The sequence below is a fragment of the Asterias rubens genome, chromosome 1 (genome assembly GCF_902459465.1).
Source record: "Asterias rubens chromosome 1, eAstRub1.3, whole genome shotgun sequence".
Taxonomy (NCBI): domain Eukaryota; kingdom Metazoa; phylum Echinodermata; class Asteroidea; order Forcipulatida; family Asteriidae; genus Asterias; species Asterias rubens.
The window spans coordinates 22,783,336-22,803,088 of NC_047062.1; the positions used below are offsets into that span (position 1 = coordinate 22,783,336).

The window sequence follows — 19,753 nt, forward strand, 5'->3', positions numbered from 1 at the left end:
CCAACTCAATCAGTTAGTGACTGAAAACCCAATCCACATGCCCCCCCCCCCCCCAATGGGATTTGAACTGGGGTCCCAAAGGTGGAAGGCAAGGCCAGATACCACTACACCAACCTGACAGCGTTAAACACCACAAACCAAAGAATTTTAACACAAAACGCAGTAGATACAAAGAGACCACATAGAATTATGTGCGTTGCTTAGGGTGTATTTTCATTTTTCACAATGCGCACTACCCATTCAGCAAAACATAAGAGGAACACATTCCATGGATGTCAAGGAAAATGCCTGGCAGGGCAAAACTTTATCATTTGTTTTCAAATTTTCAATGGCACAGCCCAGAAACCTACAGACAAGGAAGTCAGTTGAACAACATAGCATTGCATCCCTGATAAATATAGCAAGTATTCCAAAAGAAAATATTTTTACAAATTGTTAGCATATATATATAAAAAACACCCAACAAAAATATGCTTGTTTTGCAGGATGTCTGACATTTGCCGCAGTTCATTCAATCTTGACTGACAAATATGTGTTCAAAACAGGGTCCCCGGTTTGGGATTTGTGTGGATCTGACTCTGTTGACGTAACACTCCATGGGGTCACGTCACCCCAGGGAGGAAATGTGTACATACCATTGAAAAGCACAATCGTTGCCATGGTGATGCCGAAGAAAGCTCCAGGCCCTGTAAAGGAGCAACAAAAAGAAAACAGAGAGAAGGTTGTTAATTAACGTGCAGTTCAATCATTTACTTGTAATACCCGACTCATAACCCTAATCAATAGACCTTTACCATTGTCCGGCCATCTTGCTTTTCTTCTATTCGACCCAATGTAACCAAACTTGGGCTTGAAGGAAATAACAGTCTGGTCCCTCTCATGATAATGAAAACTAGAACTGCCATTTCCACTGTTGTATGTGGGGTACCTGACACAAACGTCCACAGGGTGCGACTTTGAGATATTTTGAAACAATACAAGTGTGGATGACAATCAGATAAACCAGGTTACGTCAATTTGGACATCAACTATTTCTTTAGGTCACTATGTTTAACATGGCAAGTCTGTTGCCACCTAGCACCGCAAAAGTTTTTTATTGTGCTATCGATGAGTCATTGATGAACATTTTTGCTAAACCACAAATGATATGAAATTACAGTTATTGCACAAAACAGGGAAAATTTACAAAAACATATGAAGTTCAATTAAATTTTCTCCTGAAGACGAGCAGAGTATTTGAATTGTCAAGCCCGAACCGGCTCCTTTGAGAGTCAACACTCCCTCAAAAGAGACTCATTACAGGGTTGTACCCGCAAGAATACTATATTTTGCCACTTCTGGAGCAGCTTCTCAAAGGATAAGCAGATATTTAATTACATGTAACCACACAGTGATTGTCATTGGTACCTTTTCAATTCAATTTAAGCGGGGGACATAATTGAGCTAAGCCTTATTGACAGCATGCAATCAATTCTTTTTGCATGCATCCACATTGCAAACACGTAGATGGCTAGTTTGGGGGCAATTTGATCAAGAACCAGACCGTGTTGAAAAGGAGACTATTCTTTGCGGGTGCAAGGTTCAGGTGGCTGGTAAAGAGGATGTTAAGGACCTAGAAAGAGTAACTAGAGTCTATGGCCCTTCATGAAGCTACGGCTTTGAACTGGGTTTCGTCTGCCTGTTTGAACCTCCATACCAAAAGCAAGAATTTTCAAACTTAACTAACTAGAGCCCAAGACGGAGCCCTGGCCCAAGCCATGGTTTTCAAAAGGGCCCTGAATCCTTCCCTATATCCTTCAGATATCCTTCAGATGTTACATAAAACTCGACTAGTTAATGTTTACAATAATCATGTGAGCGTCTTCTGTGAGCAAGTGAAACTTAATTGTTATTTTAAGACAAATTAGAAGCAATTTGACAGGGGGCATGTGGGTATCCAAACAAACACGCAGTTTTGTTTGTTCAAATCAATAAAAGTGGACCAATATTTGAGGTAGAAATTAAGAAACTTAAAAATACAATGAACAAAATACAATGGAAACAAACTACATGTTCTTATTTTTTTTTTAAATACTAGGAAAACGGCAAAATCATGATCTTATTTCCCTTGCATATTTCCTTAATCATGACTTAGTCTCATTTGATAGGTTTATAAAGTGCATTACAAAGCTAGAAATGAAGTTTAAAGATTTCATAATTCAGTTCCTGAAGGAAAAGATAAAAAACCATGTTTCGCAAGAATTGCAAGCACGGCATGGTTTGGTTTACAATGCAAGTGCAATGTACACATACTCCACAAGGGAACTTTTCTACGTCATCAGTGACAATAGTGACTATATTATGGCAGAGCGCCAAGACCTCTTCTGTCCTCCAAAGGTCATAAAATTGAAATAGAAGTTATAGAAAAACAAACATTTGTTTGTGTTTCGAGCCATGACCTGGTGAGGTATCAATTTCAGTTTGCCACAACACCATATGTATACTACTTCACTGTTGTGTAGATTGTCCTCGAGACATCGTCTTGCTGTTTATTCTACTGCTGCAGAAAATATTTTGGAATTCGGGAGACTACTTAGCTCTGAAAAGAACTGTCCTGTAGCCGATTTCACAAAACGCTAGGATTAATCCTATCTCGAGTTAGGAAGGACCAGTAGCTCGTCTTAACTTAGAATGGGTTCAATGCGTCCTACATCTTCGGATACAGAACTTAAACTCGTTTTAAGTCCCAAGATTAATCCTAAATCAGGAAGAGTTTGGTGAAATCGACGGCAGCTTTTTTAAAATACTACCTGGGACAACTACTATCATTATGTGGATTAACTCTTTTTAGCTGCTAGCCAACATTTGAGTGGAAAAAATATTTAAAAAAAATAGTAAATTAGGAAGGCTTAACGAGTTAAACAGACGTTTATCCTGTTTAATAAGCATTTTATGCTCTTGCCACATAATTAATTCTGCAACTGCAAACAATAGAAGCTAACTAGTCAATATTTACTGAGTCCTTAATTAAACAGTGAGCATCATGGTGACTTCAAAGTCCACATGTCCTCAGAATTACAAGGACAACACGTGTGACCCAAACTTTTAATAGACATTAGGCACTAGCCAGGTAACTGTTAACTTGATCAAACTGTATAGCTAATTATTAATTTTTGTATTTCATTATCAGCTATTTAACATTTATTTTACCTCATACCAGTTTATAATTTAAAGACAATTCCAAGTCTCATTCATAGAGTTATATATTGACTAGAGCGCTAATGTGGGCCGTGTGGGCACATCCATGTTTATGTACAAACCAATACAAAAGCTTGAAATTTTGTACGGCAATTGTACGGCTATTTGCATAATAGTGCGTTTGTTCTTTTCTATGTTTCATCGAACCAAAAAAGCAGCAAATGTGACGCACAATCTGCTGATGAGTGTACAAACTGTGAGCATCATGTTTAAAAGGCGCATATACTTTTTTTAGTACGTCAATCAAGTCGGGCTTACGGTTTTCGTAGCACGGACGTACGCCAATGGGCAGTTGCGTACGAAAGCACACATGCAGAATGTAAAAAAATCGCGAAAATGTGTGTTCTCTTAAAATTAATCTTGTTCCGAAGTCACGTAACACATCAAAGATGTCTGTGCCCAGCAAGTTAGCACTCTAGTCAATATATATATATAGCTCTATGAGTTTAACATCCTTAGTGGCCGTAGGTCTTGCGTAATTTTTTTGTACACTGACTTCCATAACACTTACATCTTGAAGAAATAAATAACATCACACCTTGAAGAAAATGCCTGACCCAGCATTTAATAAGAAAGCATGCCTAAACAATCATATGAGGAAAAACATAGTCATTGAACCTGTTTTTCTTCCTATGCTGTTTAAGGAAATGCCTCAACCATCCTAGGAGGAAAAACAGTTACTATGTATTTTTTTATTCCAAGGGTGGTTAAGGAAATGCCTCAACCATCCTGGAAGGAGAAACACAGTTACTTTGTCTTTTTTTAATCAAATGATATTAAAGGAAATGCCTCAACCATCCTGGAAGGAGAAACACAGTTACTTTGTCTTTTTTTAATCGTATGATAGTAAAGGAAATGCCTCAATTATCCTAGAAAAAAGACATGGAGGTCTATGGTCTAATTGCGCTATGTAATCCTTCTCTTTAAAGTTTAAAATCAAAGTAAGTTGCCTGATGTTTCGACCGTAGCAGAGTAATAATGTTCATGGTTGATTACCAGCAAAAATGAAACTTTCAGACCACCCTTACATATATAACAAAACTGCTCTTGTGTTTATTATGTGTAATAGTAAAAGTCCTCACTACTTTACTCCTACTGGTTCATAATAGCCACCAATTGTTTCTGAAGTAGAACCTTTGATTGGCTACAATTTTCCCATTTTTTTTTCTGGGCCCTTCCCTTAATCCCTTAATCCCTTTCCCCTCTTTTTTTTCAGTAAGTGGATGTATTTGTTTGTACTTGGTTTATGCCTCTGAAGAAGGTCCGGTTTGGATCGAAAGCTATGGCCATCTACCTAGCCCCTACTCATTATAGTAGTAGAAGTATACTATGCACTATCTTCATGCAACGCATGAGGACATTGGCAGGCCTGGAATTTTATCTTTGAGAGGGCAATTGGAAAATCAAAAAGTTTATGGGAAACTTTTCAAAGGGGCACCAAGGCCAAGGCTCAACTTCATAGAGCTGCTAAGCTAAGCTTACCAACCAAATTTCCATGTGATTTTCAGAATAAGCAAACAAGAGATGAATACCAGTAACAAACAATATGCAACAAAAGGACATTTGGTTGGTAATCCTGGTTTTATCAAGGAAGAAATGTCATGCTAAGTAAATTTTTGTGATTAGCAGCTTAATGAAATCGGGACCAGGGGACAGCAGAGGTCAATGCCTCCTTTGTTGAGGCCACTTGGGGCTTTTGGTCACATCGGGCAATTTTGTTGGGTGTTTTCAGGGCAACCTACTGCACTGCATTGGAAAAAGGAACTCACCATTATCAAACATAAGCAATATTTTTCTCACAATCTGAGACATTAGTTTTTTCCTTGCTTGGTGGTTCTTTGAACTGGGCCCAATTTCATAGAGCTGCTAAGCACAACAATTTGCTTAGCATGAAATTTCTTCCTTGATAAAAACAGGATTACCAACAAAATTTCTATTTGTTGCATATTGCTTGTTGCTGATCAGCTGTACATAGTTTGCTTTAAATCCGGAAAATCATGTGGAAATTTGATTGGTAATCCTGTTTTTATCAATGAAATGTCAAATGGCAGGAATGTCATGCTAAGCAAATTATTGTGCTTAACCGCTCTATGAAATTGGGCCAAAGTTGCCAGTAAACAGTCCCCTGTGACATCGACCTACATACATCATTGCAAGTTTGATGGGTGTATGCACTCTTATTGTATGTAATTTTACCCCCACCCCTAGTAGTTTGCTTTAAAACTCTGATTTATGTCAAGGTAAGGTGTTTTCACACAAAAATGAGCCCACCTTTGTAAAGAATTGAATAACTTCATATTTTGCTCTAAAGTGTTCATGTGTATTATATCCTTTAAAATAAATCAATATCTAAAGCTTTTAGGCTGCGTAAACATAATAAATATGTAGCCGATAATATTCAAACAGAAATCAATGGCAAAATGTATATTTCATAGTTAACAAATTGATTGATGCTTTAACGTGTCATTGGTCACGTAGGCTTTGTTGTTTCTTGCAAATACGATAGCAGGAACCTTTTTGACCTCCTTTGTTTTCGCACAGATTTTGAAAAGAAAGGTCAAAGGCAAGGACCTGCTCAACAATGAGTCAATAAACTCGGTGTGCAACTTGTTTCTAGCATTTTTTTCTTGGGTGGATGAACTTGTAAAGAGTTTTTATGGCCTGTTAAGTTTCATGTATCGAGCATTGTTCAATTCAATTCAATTCACAGTTATTTCCACAAACACATTGTTGTCGAATCGATCCTCCCCTACTCATAATGGTTGTTTTACTATTGATAAAGGTTAAGTCCAAGTTAACATGTACTACAACGAATTGCATTTTAGATTCATAGACTAGGGATGAGAGTCATTGCTGACAAAAATTGTTTGAAACAGGAACCCAGATCTTTGACAGAAACTCCATCTTTTGACAAACCATGATTGAGTTATAGATTCCAATGAGCTTTTGGGAACAGAACCCTCGGTGCTAGAGAAGTAGACTAAAGAGCATGCTTTTTTTTTTAATTTGAAAAAAAATACAGCCTCTTGATTACCAAGTAAGTCTGAATTCAGATAAAAGTCTGAATTATCTCATCCCTGATAGACCCATAACAGAAGCTTAACTATTTTAGAACTTGCAATGCAAGGGTAATTTCACGCGCGGCTCACACACGTGACTAGAACTAGGCAAACAGGGTCCAACGTAATACTGGATGGGCTTAGTTTGTGTACATAGTATATCGTTTGTGTGCATAGTACTCTAAAGCATGGAAGCATGACCAGGACCCAATATTTAAGCACATACAAATTATGCTTTCTAGACTAGACTAAGGTTACCACTCAAAATCTCCTAGTCACATGTACAATATGACTGGTAACCTCCTAATTTTTTTCTTAGCAGCAAATTGTTAAGCCATATTTTCTAAAAATTGGGCCCTACTGCGTTGCTACAGAAACGTAACATCGGTGAGAAGGGTCTTTACATTGTACCTTGGGGGATTACTGAAGTGAGTGAGCAAATAAGATTACACTTAACTCCAAAGTGGTAAATAACCTTGTAAAAGTGTATGCTGCTAAAGACAGTGCCTTAACTTCCTTTTAAATACAGCTTAATAACTGAAAGTGCTGAAAAACAAAAGTAAATGGATGAACAGTTCTAATTGACTGCAAGCCAGTTATTGTACACAAGGCCCCCTGCTACACACAGCTACAATACTCCAGCAAACTTTTGCCGACTTGTGGATGGGGAGTGGGACTACCAAAGGCCAGGGTTAAATCCACAGGAAACCAGTAGGTGGAAAAGTCTGGAGAATTCATCCGATCCCACAAAATATTCTCTGCTGCTGAGTAGCTTGGGACATTACAGTAAACAAAGTTTACAGATACATGTAGGGTTTAAAGGCAGCTACTAGCCTGGCAAACAAACTGTAGTGTGGCTTGGCTAGTCAAACGTCCTTCGAATGTAATGTGGCGCCTAGTCTTAATGTGAAAACTAAACCTGTATAGTTTACATGAAGATGTCACACAAAAATGGTTGGGGCTACTAAAAAAAAAGGTACAATGCCTGCACATATTCGGTTTCATTAAGAAACATAACATGGGTGGAAAGACTGTATATTTCAAAGGGGCCTGATAATTAATATAAAACTTAATTACACTGCCCCCCCCCCCCCAGAAAAAAGGGGGACAAACACAAAAAACATAGTTTAAGGGAACAAGCACTTTCAATTGATTTGTTCGCAGAAAAAGTACGTACTTCCAGTGACAAAATTGTTGATGAAAACCAATTTTACATAACAAAATTCCTATCGTCAAACATCACGCTGGAGTTTGAATCATGCCTCCATAGGGCAACGTTATTTCCGTCATGCATTATCTCTAAATGTGTGATTCAATATTTACTGAAATTTATCAAAGTGACACCCCTCCACCCTTGATTCCGTGGAATGCACCAAAAGTGCACGATGCCATTAACCCCATGCTATCAGCACTCTCAAAATGACATTCACCTCACATGTTCAGAGTGTGACAAGTTACATGCAGAAAACAAAATTTTACACAAATAATGGACAGTTCTAATGTGGCATGTCCCCTGCCCCCCCCCCCCCCAAAAAAAAAAAACGATGAAAGAAGGAACACTCTACTCTGCTCTCAATCACAAAGAAAGTCAAAGACCAAACCTGTAAAATCCACAACAAATGAGTTTCAAAGACCCAACCATGAAAGCTTTTGAACGCAAAGCTTGCTTACATATATTTATCTTTGGTTCTAAAAGTCATTCTGCAATCGGAGATGTTTTATATTTTCATGTTCTGATGAATTTGATCGTAGTTATTTAATCTTTTTTTTTTATATAATAAATTATAATTAAAAGACTTGCTTTCAATGCTAAGTGTCTGCTTGTTTGAGATTGTTAATCAAAATGAACCAACCAAACACGAGGACTTCAGACAAACCACGCCTGAATCTTGTCACATTTGTACTATATTTCTACTCACACTCAGTGGAGTCTAGGATGGCAAGTATTGTGGTGAGAACAAACAGTGACAGCATGAAGTTCAGACTCAGAATATTAGCCATCTTCGAGGACCTGCAACAAACCAACAGAATTGCATGAGTTCAACAACATTTAAGTCACGAAACATTAAACAAAACAAATTCAAAACCCAATGGGAGACTTTTAACAGCCCTTTTCCCATTAGTACTACGCGCACATTACTGAGCATGTCCATGCACGCTCAAAACCGCAATAAAGGATTGTTATATCTGCTGCCGCCAGCTTCCTAAAAGTCTCCTATCGGTGCATTTGTTTTTACATCCAGAGCATGTCCTTGTCGCCATCTGTAATCTTAATTAAAACTAATTTAACTAGTCCTTGATTGTGTAATTTGCATGCATCAGGGATAGAACAACCGATGCAGAACTGCCAGGATTTGAACTGCCTCTAGCCAGCAGGCTAGCTCAGTTGTCTAGCGGAGAGACATGCTCTATCAACCTAAAAGGTCGTGGGTTCGAATCCCACCCAAGTGATTTTCCCGTGGATTTGTTTTCACAGAACTCAGGGAAAGTCTTGAGTATGTCAGAGAAAGTCTTGAGAATCAGATCAATGTATATGTATTGGTAAAACAAAATTATATCAATTAGTCTTTAACGTTCAGGTTTTGAGGCTATACATCATAATGACTACTTCATCAAATCATATTTCACCTATCTTCCAACAAAAGATATCTTTTAAGTAAAATGATTTCTGTTTTCTTGGTGTGATCGGGGAGAACAAACTTACTTCGGAGGAACAAACAAACTGATCGCCAAGAAGAAGACGTTGGGGATGAAACCAGCGATTCCGATGTAGCTGACAAACTTGTCTTTGTACTCGGCATTGTCGCTGACATTACCAAACTTGTGCTCTGTGAAATACTGCAAACAAAGCCAAAACAAAAAGGAAGCAAGTTAAGAATAGAAATTTATAGAATAGGGTACACAAAAAACCAAAACTTCCACAGATTTACATTTAACTTACATGGTTTAATTATTATAATGGTAAAAAGCTTCCCTTAAAAAATAACTTGTTGCTGAGTTTGTGAGAAATAAAAATTGTCATGAAATTCATTTTAGCAACTACAAAAAGCAGTGACTCTCCTGAAACATTGCTCTGTGATTTTCACCTTTTTTCTCAAAAACTTGAAGGCTAATGAAGCTGAAACTTCTACAGGTAAAGTATATTAAATTTTCATTCACAGTGGGTAGGAATGTATGTCAAGGCCAAAAACCTGATATTTTCAAAAGGTATCGAAACCTTTTAATCACGGATATTGTGTATACAGTAACAGAAAATATACTGTTGGTTGGGGGCCAACAGCGTACACATAAAATGATGTCTAGCCCTGGTTATAGGTAATCTTACTCTAAGTGGCAACCATGAATTATGAGTGACTCGTCAATGAAGGGCACAATATTTGAACTTTGCTTTTGATGCAAAGTGTATTGAAAGTAACACAAGTGCAAAGAAATGGTCCAAACAAAAAAATCACAAAAACACAGAAGAAGTTTGTCCTTGACGCAAAATCACACAAAAGTGACAAAATCCATGAGGGGATTGAAGCCATGACAAGCCACAATTTTGGTTACAATCACTTTCAATGCCAGCTTATGAATATGAGGATTTGGGTTTGAGAACCCAAGGTTGAAGACCACAAGTGGGAACCTACTTGGGTAAATGTGGTTGCCTTTAGTTTTAGGCTTTATTTTAACATCCCATGTCTTTGGGTGATGACACATTTTTTTTTTGAAACCTCAGTTTCTGCATTTTTTTTTTGAAACCTCAGTTTCTGCCCTGACCTACTATGACCTCCAGAACCCTTCATGGTTGTACATTCCCTGAGAATTTCAAACAGTGCCTGTCATGAACTCAATGCGAACAAGACCAACAACAGACTACTAATTACATGCATAGGCCCTCAGGGCTGTTTGCCTCGTTTTTGAAAGGGCAAGGGCACCAAGGCATTTTCTCTTTGGCAAAGGGCACCCTATGAGGAAATTGTAAATTTCTACTGTAACATTTCAAGGGCACCAAGGCAATGACAAGGGGCAACGAAGGCAATCGCCTCCGTTGCCTCCGTGAAGTATCAGGCCTGGGCCCTACTAGATCCAAAACCATTTCATGAAGCTGTTCAAGCAGAAAATACTGCTTGACAAATTTCTTTGCTACAAGCAACAACTGAGTCAGGCACCAGCCACAACAATGCAAATTAATGTAATTTGGGCTGGTAACCAGTTTCTGCTAAGCAATACTGTGCTTAGTGAGTTTTTGTACTAACATCTTTTATGAAATTGGGCCCAGAACAGAATGCAGAATAATAATTGAAAACAAGTTTTTATTAATTCTGGTTAGATATTCCCGGGAAAACCTGCATGGAGCCTCTCAATGTGGACTGTTCCCCACCATGAATCAGAATTGGCCCACTGGCTATTGGAGAAATGTAACAGGTGCGTATGTTTAATCGCTGGTTGAGGGAGAAGGCGGTTCATGACCCCTCAGCAGCATTGGCTAGGTAGTAAGCCTATGATGCAGATTGCAATCGAAATTTAGTTTCCTTATTTTAAAAACAAGGGAAACATGCTGGCACCATTTCTACACATTGTTATCTGCAGGATCTATGTTTATATTATATTTCAATGTATTTTTGTATAAATGGTAAATTTTTAGTGTAATTTTTATATAACATATTTTTAGACATGCAAAGGCAAAACGAATTTCACTGTACAAACTTTTGTTTTTTACAAGTGACAATAAAACATTATTTTATTCTATTCTATTCTATTCTATTCTATTCTAGATAACGGCCAGGCAGGACACCCAACAAAGATGGTCAAAGTGCCAGACATTTATTTGGGCAAAGGACAATTGCACATGAGTAGTGCATCTGTGCCTGTAGATTTTTCCCCCACAAGATTTGAGTATCATAAATACATATTCCCAAGGCAATTAATTATTATTACATTTAAATACTTTGTAACAACAATACCTAAACAAAGCGATAAATTGTTTCAGTCATCTTCTATATCAGTTAAACGTCAAGTAACGTTAACAGTAATTTCAACTACCTATAACTCCCAAACCTTTTAAAGCATTTTTAGGGTGTGATTACTTAGAAACAACTAACAGAGTATGCACATTTATGCACATAAAAATGTTTTGTATTTCATAACTGAATAAAACAAAACTAAACTTGGTAACAGGAGTGAGTGAGCATTCGATTTGATAGACCTTTTGCTAGCAACATTTGACAGTTGCCAATTTTATCATCCCTTTTGCCAAAAAATTGTTATTAAAATCCCTGTTGACTCAGCTGGAACCCTTATGCCTAACACTCCTGCAATTTGCCCTGTTGGCGTGACCATCCATCTTAACAATCAAAGCGAAACTTGCTCAGCTACTATAGACATTGATGGATCAGAATTTGTTTTTGTAGAACAACATCCAAATAATCCTACTCTCTCAAGAATGGGCCAGGTCTTGTAGAAAGCGTAGGTGTTGGATTTGAAAGCTGTCCAGCAGAGCTTCCATGACGCATTTAACGGATCAGCAAGCAGTGTCAATGCTGATGCAAATTGCTCTCTGTGATTATGCGCCATTTACCTGTACCATGTACATACAATGGGCAGATGATAGGCCTACAGGTATTAGTCTACTGTACAATCGTGGTGCAGGTTTTTACAACTACAATTTTAGTGTTGATCATGTTTATCCAGGATAAAGGCCCGGTCAAACAAGCCTCGATAAGGAGAACCAAAATGAGAACGTTAAAAATGCAGGCCCTTGATTGGTTGAATGAGCGTGGGCGTATTCTGCGTGGACAATTCAACTAATAGAATGCGTTCTCTTTGCGTCGTTATTGTTCTCTGCAGTGTGACCGGCCTTTTAAAGCATCTTTACTTTGACTGATTTAAATCTGAAAATAAGTAACAGGTAGCCGGGCAGGCCTGCATGTTTTTTTGACAGGGCAAGGTCACCACAGGCATTTTCTCTGGCAACAGGGCAACTCTTCTGAAATTTTCGATGCGCATTTGTGACATTCGTATTTGAATCACGTTCCCATTCGCAGGGAATTATGAACTGGGCTTTAGTCAGGTAATTGCAAAGAGGAAAATAAAATGTAGTAGTTTAATGACCAAGTAGTAATAAATAAATTTATTACCAGATAGCAATTAAAGCTTCACAGGAAAATAAAATTTATTACTCAAATGACTTACTAGAAATAAATTTAAAAACAATTAGAATAAACTAGTTAGTTATTAAAGTGCATTTTATTTTCCTCTTTCAAACCTGAAATAGTTGAAATAAACAAGAAAACTATATTCAATTATATAGCCTACATGTACTCCTCTTTTAATCTTTAAACCACTACTAAATATTATTACAACCACTGCTAAATAGTATATAGATGTCCGAACAGGTTCATGGTTTTGTGAAAATCATTACAATGTACAATGACTTAGCCTTTGAGAACGACTCTGCGAGGGTCGAAATGACAGGAAGCCATTTGCAAAATGTACCATTTATAAAAAGTTCTCTGTGAGTAACGCACATAATATGAACAAAAAAGCACAGCTGCTTCTTCCCCGTTGACCTCCCTCAAGTTGATCTGGATACATCATTAGGCTAAATAATGATTCAAGCCTGATCCTTCACAGAGGCAGCACAGGCGATGGCCCTCCATGCCCCCTGGTTATTGTCTTGGTGCCCTTGAAATGCTCCAGAAGAAAATTACAATTTCCTGTGATAAGAAAATGCCTCTGTGCCCTCGCCCTTTCAAAAACAACACATACAGGCCTGTTGATTTTTGCTTGTTCCTCAAGCCATAATTACATGTACATGTACTTAATCACATGGAAACTGGGGTTTGATAACTATGCATTTGGTGCTCCACATGGGGTACATCTACGGCATAATCCCCCTCCTGACCATTGGGTCTTCATTGTATGCCTGGAATCTCAGGAGTTCTTAAAGGATTTTAGAAAGGTTCCTTCAAGAGGGAAAATTGTGTATGGGATTTGAGGCATTGCATGGTGAGGTATCATTGGTTTGCAGTAACACCATGTGTGACTACCTACCAGGTAGATTATGTTCTTTTGAGAAGTTGTCTTGCTTTATATTCCTGTAACAGGCTTGTAAAAGGCCTGATACTTCATGGAGGCAATAAAGGCGAATGCCTCCGTGCCCCCTGGTCATTGCCTTGATGCCCTTGAAAACAGTAGAAATTTACAGTTTCCTCATAGGGTACCCTTCACCAAGAAGAAAATGCCTTGGTGCCCTTTCTCTTTCAAAAATGAAACATACAGGCCTGCTACTACTTCAGAATATAGATGTGAAAATAGTGTGTTAAAGTACTGGATACCCTCTACCTATATGAGACATTACATAATATACAATCATGACCCTTGACCTAACCATTGTCCAACTCTATACAAACATACCCTCATCCAGCCAGGGCTAAGGGTATGTTTGAACACTGCCTGTGTTCCCTTGAAAGTTAATACCTTGCCCATGAGTAACAAGACCAGCAGGAGCAACATGAGCAAGGCATTCAGCTCCAACCACTGAACAAAAGACTGCCTTCATTGATCTTCCTGGTCCTGAGGGTCTGACCTGACTAGCAGTGTGGACCCTGCATGACAATAGACCCTTATCACAGCTGATTCAACCTTGGGCTAATAAAAGGGTTTCGATTATCTAAGATCCATATCAGTAGGATTTGAACATTTTGCAATGCCAGACAGAAATGGTCCAGAAAAAGATGATTCATAGTACAAAACACAATTGAAACAAATTCTCTATGTTTCCTACAGGTTCAGCAACTAGGGGAACAATCTGTGCACACTCTACCAATTAATGTAAAAAAAGGTTTCACCCACTTGTTTTTTAAAGAGTTCCAATGTTTTTTTGTTTTTTTTTCAATAAGTTGACCACCACTTTTGAATACAGTGGTGAATCCCCTCTGTACATAATCTGTGTATGCATTTAGGCCTGAATTCTAATATAGGGAAATTATGATAAAACATACCTACTTAAAAAGAAATAAAAAAATACTAAAACATTATGTGGACTGCTGAAAAAAACCCTGTAAAGCCCAAGTCACACTGCAGCGATAAGGATCACGATGCTCAGAGAACGCATTCTATTGATTGAATTGCTCAATGCAGAATATGCCCACGCTCATACAACCAATCGAGGGCATGCAGTTTATCGTTCTTGTGTTCGTTCTCGTGACCGGGCCTTAATTACGATTAATTGACAAAATAAGGCATGATGACATCTGGTTTCAAATGTGCTGGTACAGAGCCGTACTGTTAGTTTCTGGCTTCTTTTTCCCAATGGGAAACCATACCCATCTGACATCGAATCCTGTTTCACTGATTAGGCCGAACAAAAGAAAAGTTCGAAGTGTCTGACAATCTTGTTTGGATGAATAAAAAATATAGGAAAAAACATAGAAACATACCAGGACGATGTGCACAAAAATGAGGTTTAGGGTCGGCACCATAATATTTTATTTTATACGTTTTTTTTAAATAAAAAGATACAGGGTCGGCGTGATTTTCTAGGGATGGTCGGGTAACCGGAAACACAACAATTATTTTGTTCAGCCTTAATGGAAAACGTTTTCCACAGAGCATTGTTTCTTTACGTGATTGATGAAAACCTACAACCAATTTGTTGTTAACCAAAGTACCAACAGTTTGAAGGTATTTGTTAAAGTGTCTTTGAAGCAGGATGGCTATGACGAGTCTGTGCCCCTGACTGCTCTCAGGGCTTAACCAGGTAGCCAGTGCGCCCTCTAGTTCTTATATATAACTCTATGGATAATTCAAGGAGCCAACTAAAGCGATTGCCTGCATGCCCCCCTATTCATTGCCTTGGTGCCCTTGAAAAATGCTCCAGTAGAAATTTACAATTCCCACAAAGGGTGCCCTTTACAAAGAAGACCATGCCTTGGTGCCATTGCCCTTTCAAAAAACGAAGCATACAGGCCTGCCAAATTTCCACTTCCACATTGACAAGATTATTTTATAAAAATTGCATAGCAAAACCTTGGCAATAAGAAATGGCTGTTAACTGTGGGTCCATGGCCTGAACCAAGACTGCATCTCAGTTTGGTCATACATGTTATACACTGTACCTCTTCTTGTGAAAAAAAGGACTGAAGGCCTATAATCAATAACCCCCACACCAGAGGAGAATTGACCATTATTGCCCTTCTGCCCTCTCCCTCCTGTGTAAGAAAACAAAGCATTGCACAGTGCATGCTCTACACATGCTCCCTAGTGCCAAGTCCTGGCAACCTTGGTTCAAGACAAACCTAATGTGACATGGATTAAAAAGTCATATCTCGTGCCTGTACCAGGAAAAAATGGAATATCAACACAAATAACGTCATAACCAGTTGCCAGAATATGCAGTACCTTTGCCATTCAGACAGTATCCTGAAAACTCATAATGCAGTTCAGCAATTCCAAACCTCCAACAAACAGTGATGAAGCCAACACGACATTCAATGTTAAAGGGTTAAAATAACGACAAAACCACATCCAGAGTCAAGTACCTAAATACCAATCATCAAGTTTCCTAGAAAATCAAAGTGTCTTGCAGTCTAGAAAAATCACTGAAACCAGGCCTGGAAGTACAATGGGTCAACGGAGGCCATGGGCTTTGTTGCACCTTGTCTTTGCCTTGGTGTCCCTTCAAAAGTTTCCCTTGTAAAATGCCTTGCCCACTTCCAAGATGAAATTCAAGGCCTTTGATTATACAAAAGCTTTTTTACCAAATATAGAAAATAATATCCCCTCTTCCCGATGATGTAATAAGAGGCACCTTAGTTCCTACTTACTGCTGTTGCTGTGATGAACATATTCCAGGGGAGTAACGTAGCAACGCCATGTAGAGCCATGATGCAGAAGATCATCTTAAATCTAGGGGAAAGAACAAAGAAAACACAACATGTCAATTTAGCTTCTTACAAATCAATTTCAAGTTTGACAACATCTCTTGCTTTCGTTGAACAAAAAAAAGCAATTTTACAAGAATCTATAATGACTGAGAATACAGTGCTAACATGGGTAAAACCAAAGCTACCATTCCTTATCCCCTATGCAAATTTCCATCAACTAAATCCCTTGCCAGTTATGGAGCTCTTTTTAAATATAGTATGCAGTTCCCAGAATATTATTTAGATTTTATGTTACTTTTAAACATAATCATTTTTTTTTTAAAAATATGACAAATAAAATGTCGCTAATTGAATCAAACACAGTATTAATGAGTCTTCAAGCAAGCAGGCAGGCAGTGGATATTTGGGGAATAAATGTTTTGGAAACAAGTTTTAGAATTGTTTTGATTACACAAACTTTTATTATACAAACGTTTACGTAACCGGCAAAGGAAACAGAGAAAAACAAACTCATGATGAACGACAACCATACATAATTTTATGCATTATTTGATGTCTGAAAATTCTAAAAACAAGGAAAGATACATTCTGAAGGAAAATAGCACAGTATTTGTACATTGATTTTAAATTGCTGAATCACACAGCATTGTAAGATGATGAGAACCAAAATATGGTGTTCTTTTAATTAAACTGTAAGATGACGCTTCCTAATCACCCACTTCCCCATGTGAATGTACACACAATGTATATTTTGTGTGCAATCACCATGAATCACGAACCTCCCCTGTTATCAATTCACACCATACTATCAATCACTATCATTGAATGACAATGGTGAAATGAAACTTCTTGGGCTTCCCACTAAACTAAACAGGAAAACAGTGCTTTTGCGGGAGTGGAAGTTTCCTGTTGATTGATGCACACACCTCTAGTTAGCACAGAGACGTGCTGATTTGGACTCTAAACTCTTAAATCAATGTTGTGTCATTACAGGCCCTTTTCGAAACCACGTCTTCAGCTTTGGACTCGGCTTGAGGCACCGTTCTCTTGTCTGAAGCCCCGAGCGCGTATACGCAAAGCACACGCAAATTGTCAAAACAACCGGCAGGGCCAAGCTAGCCTGAGCTGAATCCAAATCCGAAACCGTTGTTTCGAATCGGGCCTAAGAAAGTTAAGGTCGAGTGACAAATCCTGTGTATACATTTGTTATTTAGTAAATTACAAATGAACAAGTGCGTATGTACACAGGATTGATTTCTCAACCTTAATTTTTGCAAAAGCTGTTTGAAAATGAAGTGATGAAAACAAGTCCCTTGTTTTGAGTGATTGGATAGCTAGGGCAGGGTTACCTTTGCGATACATTGTTTAACATTGACAGATTCTGTGTTCATAACAAGTTCCCACATTTCTGGTAATAGAGTGAGGGATACAAGGTAGCATACCCATGGTCTTTACCTATTAAATACTCAAGACATCTCGAAAGACCATCTCCTACCATGTAAGGAAGGCATACAATTTACAAGAAAAAGATTTGTGCTCCAAAGGAACCAAAGCTTAGAAAGTCAAATAAGCTGTGCTGAAGAAAAAAAAAATGAAAAAAAAAAACGACATCAAAATTAAAAACAAAGGATTCGAACTGCCTCTGGCTACCGGGCAACTTCACGGTCTAGTTGGTAAGACACTGCTCTAGAGTTGCAAGGGTCGTGGGATCAAATCCCACCCGAGTAACATGCCTGTGATATTTTTTCACAGGACTCGGGAAAGTACTGAGTATACAGTGCTAACACACATCGGTGTATGGGTAAAAACCAATTAATATCAAATACTTACTTATCTACGGGGGCTGATGTGGCTTTTATCTTCTGCTCTTCATGCATTGTGGCAATGTCCTCCCTTGACGCTGAGAGACGTATCGAGGACACTGAACCACCCCATGAGGTAGCGTGTGAGACCCCAAGAGGTAGGTAAGATGCCCCCTTAGAAGGTGACCCGTTGGGTGTGTATATGTGTCCATTGCTCCCATGACCGTTGCGTGACTTCAGTACGGGTGATCCCTGTGGTGTTCCGGTCGAAACGCCGACTGGGTCGCGGATATTTCCATTCATCAACGGCTCGTCACCGTTGCATTCTGTCTCCTCCTCTGGCTCTTCGACATCGTGAACGATGATCTGTGGGTAGCCTCCCTCGAGCTCGATACTTGTTTCTTTCATTTCGTTTTAAAGATGTGTCTTTGTTCTTTGCAGGGACGTGAGGGGTTTCTCTCTGGCTCGTTAGCTGTGTGAAAATGAAAACTGCTAAAAATTAATAACAAGTTCAAAGGCAGTGGACACTATTGGTAATTCCTCAAAATAATTATCAGCATAAAACCTCACTTGGTAACGAGTAATGGGGAGAGGTTGATAGTATAAAACATTGTGAGAAACGGCTCCCTCTGAAGTAGCGTAGTTTCCTAGAAAGAAGTAACTTTCCACGAATTTGATTTTGAGACCTCAAGTTTAGAATTTGAGGGCTCGAAATCAAGCATCTGAAAACACACAACTTCGTGTGACAAGGCAAGGGTGTTTTTTCCTTTCATAGTTATCTCGCAACTCCGACGACCAATCAAGCTCAAATCTTCACAGGTTTGTTATTTTATGCATATGTTGAGATACACCAAGTGAGAAGACTGGCCTTTGACAATTACCAATAGTGTCCAGTGTCTTTAAAGTGCTTGTAATCGTCTGCTTCTACCTTTAGTGCCCTTAGAGCAATGTCTGTATTAAACAATTAGTTTGGGGTTTTATTGTGACCAATGGGTAGAACAAATGGGGGACATACTGGCTATGTCACTGGTGCTGGCATTTATTTTCTTCACACAACACTACTAAACAAGTTAACACCCTCACAAAATCACAGCTAAAGTTAAACATAATAATTACATACTACAGCAGTTAATAATAACATGATGACATTTGGGTAAATCCTAGGGAAATTGTGAGAAAATCAAAAACTGGTTCGGTGAGGACGACGGCCTACTATATTTCGGATAACTTTCCGTATGGCGCCACTTTTTGACAATTTTTTACAAAAAGGGATATCTTATTGAGGTAAACTAGATACTGTATTATTTCATATCGTATGAAAAAGTGGTGGCGCCATACGGAAACTTTTCCACTATTTCTATGGATCTCCATTTCTAATCTACCTCCATGGGCCTACAAACCATGCTGTGTACGTAAGTAATATTTTTACAACAAACAAAAGCCATGAGTAACAGCGCAGACAAGAAAGAACTGACATTTTAATTTCAAAAGAGATTTGTTGTTAAAAATTGTCTTAAAAAAAACCAATTATTTTAACACACCACGAGCACATTGTACCTACCGTATAAATTGTCCACGAAACCAAGAGAGTTTAAACACTTATTTCAGAAAGTCAAAGTCTCACGGCAGAAGTAAGATACGGAAATTGCAACACACATGTTCGTGTTGTTCACTGTGACTCACTGTGAAATGAAGCAAATTGGGCAATCTGATCTTGCAGTTTATTTCATACACGCAAATCACACGTAAAATAGCGCGCCGAATGTGTTGAATGCGTGCTTGCACA

General features: G+C 38.4%; 1 protein-coding gene across 1 annotated transcript in view; it reads right to left on the reverse strand.

Moving 5' to 3' along the window:
- LOC117299519 (equilibrative nucleoside transporter 3-like) overlaps positions 1 to 19,737 on the reverse strand; it is a 33,800-nt gene extending 14,063 nt beyond the window's left edge. Inside the window, exons 1-6 of the mRNA XM_033783068.1 lie at positions 19,529 to 19,737; positions 17,996 to 18,439; positions 16,106 to 16,187; positions 9,001 to 9,134; positions 8,216 to 8,307; positions 636 to 686 (exon numbers count right to left, since the gene is read on the reverse strand). Of these exons, the coding sequence (XP_033638959.1) occupies positions 636 to 686; positions 8,216 to 8,307; positions 9,001 to 9,134; positions 16,106 to 16,187; positions 17,996 to 18,375 (739 nt within the window). The 5' untranslated portion in view covers positions 18,376 to 18,439; positions 19,529 to 19,737. The remainder of the gene's footprint in view (positions 1 to 635; positions 687 to 8,215; positions 8,308 to 9,000; positions 9,135 to 16,105; positions 16,188 to 17,995; positions 18,440 to 19,528) is intronic.
- Between the last annotated feature and the right edge of the window lie 16 nt (positions 19,738 to 19,753).